Consider the following 12,995-nt stretch of genomic DNA (forward strand, 5'->3'; position numbering starts at 1 on the left):
GCCTGCTGGGATTCATCCCAGAGTGCTGACGGAGCTAGTGGATATTACGGCAGGATCCCTTTCGGTCTTCTGCCAAAGGTCTTGGGAGGCTGGGGAGGTCCCGGCTGGCTGGAAGCTGGCCAGTGTTATTCCAGTCTACAAAAAGCGCATGAGGGAAGACCCAGGGAGCTACAGACCTGCTAGTCTAACCTTAGTTCCTAGAAAACTGAAAAATCGTCGAGAAGATTATACTGAGTGCTATTGAAAGGTATTTAAAGAATAATGCGATTATCAGGCACGGTGAACATGGGTTCACAAAGGGAAGGTCCTCTTGAGTTTTATATCCTTCTGTGATAAGGTCACCCACCCAGTGGATGAAGGGAAGGCAGTGGGTGTAGTTTTTCTGGATTTTAGTAATATTTTTTTTTTTATACTGTCCACCACAGCATCCTTCTGGACAAGTTGTCCAGCTGTGGGATGAGCAGGTTCACGTTGTGCTGGGTGAGGAACTGGCTGAGGGGCAGGGCGCCAGGGCTTGTAGTGAATGGGGCTACGTCTGGGTGGCAGCCAGTCACTGGCGGTGTTCCTCAGGGTTCAGTTCTGTGCCCAGCCCTGTTCAATAGATTTATCGGTGCTCTGAGTGCAGGAGTTGAGTGCACCGTGAGCAAGATTGCTGGTAATGCCAAACTGGGAGGTGCTGTTGACTTCTGAGGACAAGATGCCTTGCAGAGGGAGCTGGATAGCTGGGGGCATTGGGCAGTGATTAATGGGATGAAATGTAACAAGTCCAAATGGCAGACTCTGCACCTAGGACAGAGTGACGCCGGGCACAAGTACGAACTGGGAGAGGAGCGCTGGGGAGCAGCCCTGCAGGAAGGGACCCGGGGTGCTGGTCAGCAGCAGCTCAGTACCAGTCAGCAGCGTGCCCTGGCAGCCGGGAGGGCAAACCCCATGCTGGGGGGCATCGAACACAGCATCGCATCAAGAGCAGCGACTGTCCTGCTGTATTCGGCACTGGGGCGGCCTCACCTGGAGCGCTGTGCAGTTCTGGGCCCCACAGTTTAAGAAGGATGTGAAGGTCCTTGAATGCGCCCAGAGGGGGGAACACAGCTGGTGAAGGGGCTGGAAAGCATGTCCTGTGAGGAGCAGCTAAGGACTTTGGGTTTGTCTAGTTTGGAGAAAAGGGGGCTGAGGGGTGACCTGACTGCTCGCTACAGCTTCCTGAGGAGGGGAGGTGGAAATGGGCATGCTGAGCTCTTCTCGCTGGTGTCCAGTGGCAGGATGTGTGTGAATCGCTCAAAGCTGCTCCAGGGGAGGTTTAGACTGGATACGAGGAAGCATTTCTCTGTGGAGAGGGTAGTCAAACACCAGAACAGGCTTCCTGGAGAGGTGGTCAATGCGCCAAGCCTGTCAGCGTTTAAGAGGAATTTGGGCAATGCCCTTAATACCATGCTTAACTTGGTCAGCTCTGAATTCAGCAGGCAGTTGGACTAAATGATCGTAGTGGTCCTTTCCAATTGAGATCTGTTCTGTTCTGTTCTATGGGCCATGGAGGACAGGGAGGTGATTCAAGACAGCCGGCACAGCTTCACCGAGGGCAAGTGTTGCCTGACCAACCCAGGGGCCTTCTACAGGGGGGTGACTACATCTCTGCACAAGGGAGGAGCTACAGGTGGCGTCTGTCTGGATTTCGGTAAGGCCTTTGGCACAGTCCCCCACAACTTCCTTCTCTCCAAATCGGACAGATAGGGATTTGATGGATGGACTGCTGGGTGGATGAGGCAGTGCCTGGATGGTCACGTCCAGAGTGCACTTGTTAACAGCTCAATATCTGGCTGGAGATCAGTGACGAGTGGTGTCCCTCAGGGGTCCATACTGGGACCAGTACTGTGTAGACAGTGGGATCGAATGCACCCTCAGCGGATTTGCAGATGATGCCAAGCTGAGTGGTGCGGCTGGCACACCCGAGGGATGGGACGCCATTCAGAGGGACCTGGACAAGCTGGAGAAGTGGGCCCATGGGAACCTCATGAGGTTTAACAGGGCCAAGTGCAAGATCCCGCAGCTGGGTCAGGTGTATCGAGACAGGCTGGGGGGTGAAGGGGTTGAGAAAAGCTGGACCTGAGCTGGCAGTGTGCCCTCGCAGCACAGAAAGCCAACTGTATCCTGGGCTGCATCCAAAGAAGCGTGGCCAGCAGGTCAGGAGAGGGGCATCTGCCCCTCTGCTCCACTGTGGTGAGGATGTCCCTACTCCCGGCAGGGGGGTTGGACTAGGTGACCTTTAAATGCCCCTTCTCACCTGAACAATTGATTAGTCCTGGAACTTGAGAAGTACTAGAACTGTTTTGAACAGCTCGTTTGATTACATATCTTCTGTTTAACAACATGTATGTGTAACCACTACGGGCCGGCTGTATTCCGAGATCATCAGGGTGTATCCCGAGTGTATTTGGGGGAAAAAAAGAGCATCTTGCCCTAGATACACCAGTTGGGATTGTTGCTCAGTGAGTGTCTGCTTGGAACGATCTCGTATTTTGTTTTGCCTGGTTGTTTTTTCAGGTTATAACTGTAGCCTTATTGTAACTTGCTTATGCTAGTTACAAATAATGCCAAAATTAATTCATAGTACAGGAAGAGAGAAAATAAGAGGAAACACATTGAATACTTTGTTTTATTAGGAGTTTATTTATTTTTGCATCCTTTTGTAAGCCAGCATTTGTTTTGGTTTTGCTTCAGCACATTCTGGACTGTTTCAACAGTCTGTCTCTTTTAACCATGTCAGTAGTTTGACCCCTCGCTATGAGCAGGGCCAGTGTTTGCTTCACTGGGAATCCCCACTGCACCTTTGTCACACCTGGGAGCTGATACACAGCATTTCTGAGTACCGCGTTTTATTGAGAGGAATGTGTTAACACCAAAGACAGCCCTTAGAGCAGCATTCATTCTGCTGCAGGTACCGTCTTCTGTCCATCCCTCGGTGCCTGTAACAATGCTCTCACTGCTGAAACACTCCTCGAAGCCACACGAGTGGAGAGACGAGTGAGTCAAAGGATGGGACAATGGACAGTTTCGGTTCTTCTGTAGAAACAGGCTGGCTGGCTGGATTGATCCAGCTGCGTGACTTGCCAGGCGCACAGCCTTTACCTGGTAACTTGCCAGCAGCCTGTGCTGCCTGCACCGCACGGCTGCTGCAGACACAGCAGTAGTCCAGCCCACTGCCATGAGAAACAAGGGTGCCACCTCAGTCTGCTGCAGCTGACAAATGTGGAACTCACGTAATTTTACCTGTCTACACAAATACATGCTTATGGTGTACTTCAAATTCCTGCTGCCTGTAAAGGTACGTGAAATTTAAAAGGTTCACTGTTTTCATCTGCATTTGGGCAAGGGCAAATTTGTGCAAGACATTGTAAAAGCATGACAAAGTGGTTTTATTTGTGAAGTACAAGGTAGCATTTTTTAACAGCTGCTTTTGTACATTAAGAATCTGAAATGTAGTGAATAACGAAGTCCACACTCCAAGATGTGATGCTGACTGCTACAGACGGCACCCGAATAATCGTGCTGCTGAGGCCAGCTCAGCTCACGAGCACACCCAGTGAGTCACTGTGTGCACACGTTGTACTCTTACACTCGCAAACACGGGGTGCAGGTGAACGTTTCTGTAGGCATTTTGGTGGTCGGTGTTCCTGTACTGAGTGAGTACAGGCCTTGATACAGGACTGAAAATGGAGCCACACGTGGATGTCATGGTTCGCTAAAGGCAGCCTGCCGTACTAACGGGACCCTCGCTGCAGTAGTGGGAGGCATCTGAATCCTCGCACTGTGGTGTGGAGCAAGGACCGCCAACCTCAGTTATCCCGAGGGTGGCCTAACCAGCAGGCTGTCCGCTGGTGTCCATCAGTATGTCCTTCGGAGCTCTTCCACTTGGCACGGCGAGTTATATTCTCCTTGTATCGGTGAGAGAAACGTAGAGCAATTTGTTTGTGTGTAACATACTAAGCTTCCCAATAACAAAGTTTTAATTCCTATAGTACAGTCTGGTTTTTGACCTTGCTGTCTTCCACCTTACGGAAAGGTCATTTTTGGCAGACAGTTGAGTCTGGAATTTCTTTCCAAGCCCCTGTGTCCTGTGAGTTAGTCTGGTGAGCCAACACAGTCCCCACAGGCGCACCAAGCACGTGAGTCAAGAAACACCCTATCGCAGCACTAGTGAAAAAAAAAACCAACCCAAACCAAAATTAAGAACCAGTAAGTTTTCCTTTACTAACACAGAGACCAGTTGTTAGGGCTGCTTTTAATACGTGTGGCACAACATGCTTTGTATGTCTTTGCAGCACCAGCAGGAGGAAACGATGCTCATGCAGGCTGGCTGTGCAGCGTCAGAGGCTTGACAGCTCAGCCCTGAAGTCTCCATTGCCCTGGCAGCCCCACGCCAGGTACCAGTAACTGCGCTCTAAACGGGGCCAGCCGCACCTCGTACAGCAGCTTACCAGCAGCTCTCGAACTATGTTCCTCCTGTTCATATGGCACTGCTTCTTCTCTCTTTGCTTCAGCTTTCTCCCCTCCAAAACAGAGATGTCTATTTAGGTAAGCATTTTAGAAAAGGATCATCTCATAGGTGCGGCCAGCATTCTTAACTATTCATTGTTTGCTTTCAGCAGAGAGCATTCATAATTGGAAGAAGAACTTACGTGACAAAAAATCAGGATTCTCGAACCATTAAATAAGTAAATCAAAATCACAGGTCAGAACATCAGCAAACCCAGGACTTCGGAAAAAAATTGTAGAAGTTCAGCTGGACACCCAGTGGAAGCAGTCAGGCTTATTAAAAGCCACATGCCCTTTTACTTACAGTGTTCCCCACCTAGCAGATTAAATGGCTATACTTTTTATTAAAGCTAGAAGAAAACAGCACGTGTTGTTTAAACTAAATATTTTGATAAAACTAGATTTTTTTAAAAAGTGCGTAATTCTTCCTGGATATTTGTTAATAGTTACAGATCATTTCAGGTATTCCATGGGATCAGAAAAAAAGTACAAATATAAGATCAGTGCTGGTCCCAAAAATACTGTAAAGATGACTAGTTATCGAACAGTATTTGGAAAACATAAACCTGTATGATGTTTATGACCTAACTCACTGCATTAGTGATTTATGTTCGTATGTTGGATTCTTTCCTTTTCCAGCTAAGAAAATTACAATTAACTTTGAGGTCACAGAACAATCTAGTGCACTAGTCCTCTATTTAAATTATTTTTACTTGCACATCCCAGTAAAAATGCTGTTTCCAACCTCATGTATACTGGACGAGAGCCCTGGTTAAGGGTTACAAAATTCCCTGTTTTTCAGTGGTTATATACCTACCACGTATTTCAAAGCAAATGAATGCAACATCAGCTCAGACAGACTGAGCTCCTGTGTACAAATGCAGCTGGAAAGGCTGGTCTAGTCAAGTGATTTTTCTCATCTTTGGAGCTTCACCATTTTTCAGGGGGGACAGAGATTCCTGGAGAGCAAATAGACACCTGACACTATGTTCATTTTTCTCAGTTAACTTCCCAGGACAGCTTAGGCAGTGCCCAGAGACAGCTTCTCCTCTGCTGTAACTACTGCTGTGATCCATCACCTGTCAAAATGCAAGATTACCCAAACCTGTGTTGCTCCTGACAGAGGAAACTGTGAGCCTCCCGATACTGACAGTTTCACAGATAAAAAGGTTTGTGCCAAGGTTCACTAAGCTTGTAGTCAGAAATTTTTCTGATGTTTAATCTGACCGTGCTTTGAATTAGTTCTGTCAGTCGGCGCTATGGAGGACAGATGCTTCTCTTCTGCTTTCCAGTAGCTTTTTACATGTTTGAAGCTTGGGCGTTTTAGTAATTGTGCAGTTGATCATTCCTGCCTAAGCATAGTTTTTTTGCTCTTGTCCTTACTGAACTGCATCCCGGGTTTTTCTGACCATTTTCCAGACTAATTTTGGTAGAAATGAGCGGGCCGAAAATTCAGTCCTTAATTAGTTGTCTGTCCTTAAAACCAGCTACACCTGGAAGGAGTCGGCTTACCCCACAGCAAACAGCACTGAGGTAGCAGGAACAGGATGCGATCATCGGGCGGGGGGGACCTAAGGCAGCACGCAAGTGGGCCTCTGCGCGGCCGCATCCATTTGGAATCTCACTGTCCTCTTCATGAAGATGGGTAAGAGGAGTATTTCTACAGTGTGTACCAATTTCAAGTCTCTGGGCTCACAGTCTGAGCAAACTTACAGGCTGAGAAGGATGATGCACCTGGGAAAGTCGGGACTGATAGCATAGCGCATACGGTTCTGTGTTTTGTTCTGAATTCATATTGGTGTTGAAGGTAAAAATACAGTTTAAACAGCACTGGAAACTCCTTACGTGAAATAACCTCCATAACTCTGTGTAGGTAATTTATCAAGGTGTTTCTGACCTTGGCTAGGGAAAGACAGCATTGTTTCAAACAAATGAAGTTTAATATTTCCGCTCAGCGTTCTGTATTGACAAATATGAAATAGGCAAGGTAAATTACATGAAAACACAAAAGTCAGTCGTCGTACGTAATGGTAAACAAACACATTTACTCCAGAATACCAAAGAGTTTCTTAAAAAAATTTACTTTGTAAAAAGCGCATTCTTGCAGGTTTATCTAAAAATCTATAGAAGTCTGAACAAAAAAGACTGGTTAAATTATTGGTTCTCACAATTAAGACTCTTTTTTTTGTCAGTTTTGATATTTCCCACTCTTTAAACCCCATATAATGTAAAGAAACCTATACCGTTACATACTCAAGTTCTACTGTGTATCACTGGTTTATTTAAGAAATGTAGAAAGATGAAAAAATTAAATAAATCCTAACAAAACTGCCCATTCCTTCTGGGGACAGAAACATTCATGTAGCACTTACATATTCTACTTCTCAAAGTTTAAATAAACAAGTCAGAAACAAAGGTGTATTTCTCTTTACAGGCAGATATAGTCCCAACACATTCCAAAATGGGCATTTCTGCAGCTGTTTCCAAGCACTGGATCTTTCAGACTCTCATTAGTTGGATGAAGACAGCATTGGGAAATAAGAAACAGTTCGGCATCTACTGGGAGCTCCCAGAAATAAACCACCTCAACATTATTTCCTTTCTGAGATACTTCTAAAGGTGTGTCAAATTACAAAACATCCTCCACAGGTAATTTTTCCTGTGTTCCCCTACTCCTGAGTGTAAGAAATTATTCAAAAAGGGAAAGGCAAAAGCCTTGTAACGATGGGGTACAGGCTGACTCACTGCATGGATCAATCCCACTGGGAAGTCAGCTCAAAAGAGAAAGGAAAAGCGGTCAGGCTATCAGTAATAGATACAGACACTTACACAGAGACCATTAGAGAGGTATTTTTTAAAAAAAAATCTTTTCCACAGAAGGATTTCACTTGTTCAAAAGTATTTTAAAAGAAGTTTCAAATAGAAGACTAGTTTTAGAAATATTTTGCAGTAATGAATGCCAAGACAGTATCATGGTTTATGCTGTCAGTTTGAACAGTAGGAAAGACAACTGAGTAATTCCGATACCACCAAAGGAAATTTCTTGACTATATATGTATGTATGTATATATGTGTATGCACAGCACAGATGTTTGCACATCTAACATTGGAAAATGTTGAGAAAGTTGTAAATTAAACCCACCCCTAATACCGAGAATCCTGCCGTACTGGGCAGGTGTGTATGTCCGCTCGATATAACTGCCAGTTGACCTTATTTTCATGTCACCAAGTGCAGGATTTTTTATTTGAAATGAACTGTTAGTTTCAATCCCAAGAAAGGAATTTTTAAGATACTAACAAAATTAACAAAGCTCCAAGATTTGTCATCTTTCCTGCATGTTTTACAGTCAAACACTGTAAGAGGTTTGTCTCTTAGGGAAACACCCTGTGGGATTTGCTAATCTTGGGCAGGGCCAGTTATCCAGTTTTATCCTTTAAAACGTGGGCAACTGTTAGCAGTGTTTTGTTTTTCTAAATGCTCTGTTTAGTTACAGTAATGACATCATAGAACATGATGGCACATTTAATAGAAAAGGTCAGCTTCTTCACACACAGACATTTTAGATTCCTCTTTGAATCTGAAGATTCAAGAGGTGGCTTCACGGGTTGTACGTAAGCACAAAGTTTGGCCTTCCTTCCAAACCCAGTTTTCTGAAGCATTCATGACAGTAATGCCCAATTTTTGAGATCCAGATAAGCCCACGTTTAAACAAAGACAGGCAAGATGGCATTAGGATTCTCGTAGGGATGCACAAGCGTGTCATGGAGACAAACAGAAGTTAGAAAGAAACGTTCAGTCACACCAGCAGGCTTTGGATTAGGCCTGAAACAGACATAAATGGGTGAAAATGTCATCATGAAGAGATCTGCACGTCAGTCGAGCTGTTTGGGAGAGAAACAAACGGTGTGGGCAGAGTTCTTACCAATGTAATGCAACGTAAGCAGTGACCATCATAGTCTGCCACTGAACACTGAAATCCATGACTCACTCTAAGCGATGCCAAGCAGCGTGCCAATTCTCTGGCAAGAAATCACCCTGCTGTCGTTCCCCAGCACATACTGCTGCCTTGCCCGCATGCTGGACTTCCTCCACGTCGTTGCACTTTCGTTTGCTTTTCTGTAACTGAACTCCTTGGATTGTGTATTCCTTTTTCTGGGCTTAGGGCTCAATATAGTGCACGTACAATTTTAAAAAGTGTTATCTTCTTATATGCAATGCAAACACATGGAAAGGTCAGATAACTTAAAAGAGCCACAGGTCCTGGTTTTTGCCTTCAGGAGGAGCTCTTTCTTCGGTATTAGGAGAGCTGTATCTTAATGGCTTTGGTTCTGCAGTTTCTTTGCTAAGCTTCCACGCACGCCTTTGCAGCCATGTCCTGTGACTGGTGACAAGCACACAGGGTGGGAAACAGCACACGGTGAAAAACACGCACTGTACACAGCAGGATGACAGTAAGCACGTAAATGGTTGCATTCTTAGTGATAAACCCGTCCGTAATAAACCTGTTGTGTGTGTTTTTCTACATGGTGGCTGCTTGCATGAGTGCTAAAAGAGGCTCTCATCCTCCAGATCCAGGCAGATATAAATGAAGAAGAAAAAGAGAAAAGAAGATTATTTTCTGAGAAACAAGCATATATCTGGTGGGCAAATAAACCTAGTTATACTGGCAGCATTTATACCACACTCCGAGTGTCAAACTCTGCTATACTAGTGAAGCACTTGCTTTCAGCATACAGTCCCCAGATCCCTGGCATTCACAAAATCCAAAGAAGGAAGCACACTGTGGTCACAGAGCTTAAATTCATACAGGTGGCAGTAAGTCAGAGAGTGCTGCAAACCCCCTGCAGCAGAAAAAGAGGACTTCGGAACACAGCCCTTAGCGTGTAGGTGCTGAGCTGTGCGAGTACCATTCAAGGAGCCAGCTGTTCAAAGTGCTGTACTGTAAGCCAGAATTGCCACGCTGGAGAACGCGGAAGGATGAGGCCCTTTACATATGTTCTCCAGTATTTTGGTCTGTAACCTATTCAGCACTTCAGAATTCACCAATAACCTTGAACTGCGCAACGTGACAAATAACCCCAGTGAGGATTACCCAACTGGAACTGAAAGGCCACCCTACTTCAAAATGAGAGCATATACACAGGGATTTAACACACTCCAATTCACAGACGCTAACTTTATAGGTGTCACTGCCTTAGCCTTCTGGAGTGTCCCCATATGGAAAAACCTGTACATGTTTGAAACAAGAGAGTTGTAGATGGGGAAAAAAATAAAAAATCAAAGGGCTTAGAACAAGGGAAGTATAGTAACACACGTTACTAAGAAGCCGAAAAGCATCTATCACCTGCAAGAAAGTATTTGAAGCGATACCAAATAGGAATGCATCCTCACGGGCTTGTGCTATGTAAAAGACTGAATAACCAGTGCTTTTGAAATCAGTTGTTTAAAAAAACAACAAGAAACCTTGTCGTAGCATCACTGAATTCAGGAACTCCTGGGAATCCTTCCTAGTTAAAGAGCCGTATTTTAAGACATTGTTTTTAAGACATATTTTAAGACCTTTTTAAGACATTGTTACAAATCTTGTAAGAGTAAGCGTCGCTGCTGTAGCCCTACATAAAATCACAAGTTAGAATTGACAGTACACAGCATTTCTGTATCTTCAGGGTATTCTAGAACACTGAATCTCCAAATACATACAGTTAGGAATGAAATACAGCCCCCCCCCCCTATTTTTTTTTAACTTCGGGAAACTCAGTGGGCCTGATTTAAGTTACTTTTCAGTTCCTGACACTTGCACAGCAGCCTCACGTTTGTTCTGGGCCATCCTCATAAATTAATATGCCTGAAACATGATTTCAGCGTAATTCCAATTGCCTGATGAGAACTCTGTGTAATGTGGTTTGGTTTTCCAGTATTCCAAAATAAAGTGAAACAGTTTAGTCTTCACAGTGAAGTTCCAAAGAGGGACCCTCTGTCTACTAGTTGGTCACCCACGGCAATAGCTACAGCACAGGATTAGGGACTAAGAACTTAGTTCTAGAGCCAGCTCTAAAAATAACTCTTTTGTTTGTCTGTTTGCTTTGATAAGCTGCCAATCGCACCTGCACTGCCTTTAAAAGGCCAGTAATACTTACCTGCTGCCCCCGGGCTGCTGTAAGGCTTTACTGGCTGACGTGTAGCGTCTGCGAAGTGTTTGCTGAAGTATTGACTAACCCAATCGCAGACTGAACCCCGGCTGGGAGATACTGCAATAAGCATAGAAGTATCAAGGGGAAGACCTCCCAAAGGGAAGTGGTGCCTTTTTGGTGAGAGAGGGCTGGATCTTTGGCCCAGGTCCTCGCACCACGTCACAGATGTAGTATGCAACAGGGTATTTAGGATGTTTCACGGCACACACTCTGCCAATAATAAGAGTCCTAACTGAAAAAAGCCCTCTGTAAATCCAGGTACATAGCACTAAAATATAATGATTCTGCCTCGAAATCCTGGTTTTTTTCTTAGATGAAGTTTCAATTTTTAGTATCAAATACCAGATCTCCACATACAAGGCAGCAGAAAAGGAGGCAGAGACTTCAGTAGAAAACACTGCTCTGTTTGCGTTTAGCACTGGAAGTTTCTGACTTTCAGAAATAAACGTAGTGGGGCACAACAAACCAGTATAAGGCAAAACCCAAGGAAAGTGCATTTTAATAGCTACGTTACGTTTTTCCAGTAGGACTATTAAGCACTGCTTAATAACTTTCAACTAAGAAAATTGCTGGAAAAGGCAGCTGCCCCTCAACCAAATCAACTTGGTACACCTACAGCTCCTTCAAAGACTTATTTTCTTTGAGCTGAAACTACGTCTTTAGAAATCCTTTCTAAAATAGCTCAAAAATACCATAATGGTTAAAGACACATCAGGATCAATAGTTCTGCATCTAGCCAGGGAGGATGGGAGATTCTCCCTAGGGAAAAGAAGAGGGTGGCAGTAACTGGGTTATCTTCTGCTGTCCCCAGACTGGAATGAAAACCTCCTGTTGCACGGTGCCGGAGCTCACAAATGTGTTTGAACAGTGAATGTCATAGCAGTGCCCAGAGCCCACTCACAAAACATACTCAGGTTTTGTCTACTTGTAAGATTTTCTGGATTGGCAAAATGAGCAATCTCATGACGTAACTTCCCAAGACATCAAGACTAAATGTCCTCTAAAATCACACCTGCTGAGACAATAAGCATAGCCTTTAAAAGAAAATAAAAAATTTCAAAGGGACTGAAAATATTCCTGCTGTTATTTGGCAAGTCAACATAGGAAAGGGACATGATTCCTTAGGTGATGTTCAAGATTGCCTAAGAGAGCTGGGAAGTGTACTCTTACTAGGACTTTGGAATTCCCATCACTTACTGCGTCTGATCACACTGACAGATTTCTGCAGCCAGTCTGGCAGCCTGCATAGGCCAAACTGTATTGTGCTTGCACGGCTGCAGCTGCAGCATCAGGAGCTTACTGCTTAAATGAGAGCTCAAACTTCAAAACAAGCTTAAGGAAAGAATATTTTGAATAACTGCCTTGCAATTTCACCCTATCTGTAAGCAATAAAATCAGCGAGATTGTAATGTTAAAATCTATTAAAATGTTTATAAATTCCATTCTGTTACTTTGAGAGAGTTCACGTTACAAATTACTGATACTTCTAAGGGCATTGTGCCAGCTGGGGTAACCTCAGTAAGAAGCTACAGATACAGGGTCAAATGTGAGAAACAGATTGCACTGTAACATTGTAAACATCCCCTGTGAGTATAAAGGTAGTCACAAATCATGAGATTCATTGTTTTAAAGTCAGATGTGCGTGACAGAATCGAAGTCTGCAGTAACAACAGGTTTGAACAGCTGAGTCACATCCAAGAAAAAATAAAACCCCGGAAGTACAAAAAGGCAATTTGCAGCACAACTGCCGAGTGTCTCCCATTTGCTACATAAAAGCATAAATAGGCAGTTGCATTAACTGAACTTCTGCAGTGTGCTCAGAAATAATAGTTTTAAAACAACTGACCGTGCACACTACAACACAACCAACACCACATCACTGGGAGAAGGAAAAAAATGTATCAGATGGTTTGTCCTTACTGCTGTTTCTGCACATTCAGTGACCAAAAATGACACAAGGGAAAAAATTCAAGCCTTACCAAAATCAGTGGTAAGATTGTAGAGATCAGTTAGCTATTCAGTTTGTACATAGGTGGCAGAAAACTTCCTATTTTACTGCAGTTCCTTCAGTAAGAATTCAGTAGGGTGCTTAACACACCACCTGTCACCCACCAGCCTTAATACACTCCTGAGAAGCCTCTCAGCAGAACGGGGATGGACGTAGGCAGGTCCAAAACCTTCCTATTTCCATCCAACTCATTGGAACAGAGGTGCAAAGAGGTTACAAGACTCGCACAAAGTCACACGGTCAGCTGGGATTAAAACCCAGGTGA

General features: G+C 44.4%; 1 protein-coding gene across 1 annotated transcript in view; it reads right to left on the bottom strand.

The window, feature by feature from the left end:
• Nucleotides 1-6,169: 6,169 nt before the first annotated feature.
• TUB (TUB bipartite transcription factor) overlaps nt 6,170-12,995 on the bottom strand; it is a 167,061-nt gene continuing 160,235 nt past the window's right edge. The window contains exon 14 of the mRNA XM_055722002.1: nt 6,170-9,094. Coding sequence (XP_055577977.1) covers nt 9,093-9,094 — 2 coding nt within the window. The 3' untranslated portion in view covers nt 6,170-9,092. The remainder of the gene's footprint in view (nt 9,095-12,995) is intronic.

This window comes from Falco cherrug, chromosome 10 (genome assembly GCF_023634085.1).
Source record: "Falco cherrug isolate bFalChe1 chromosome 10, bFalChe1.pri, whole genome shotgun sequence".
Taxonomy (NCBI): Eukaryota; Metazoa; Chordata; class Aves; order Falconiformes; family Falconidae; genus Falco; species Falco cherrug.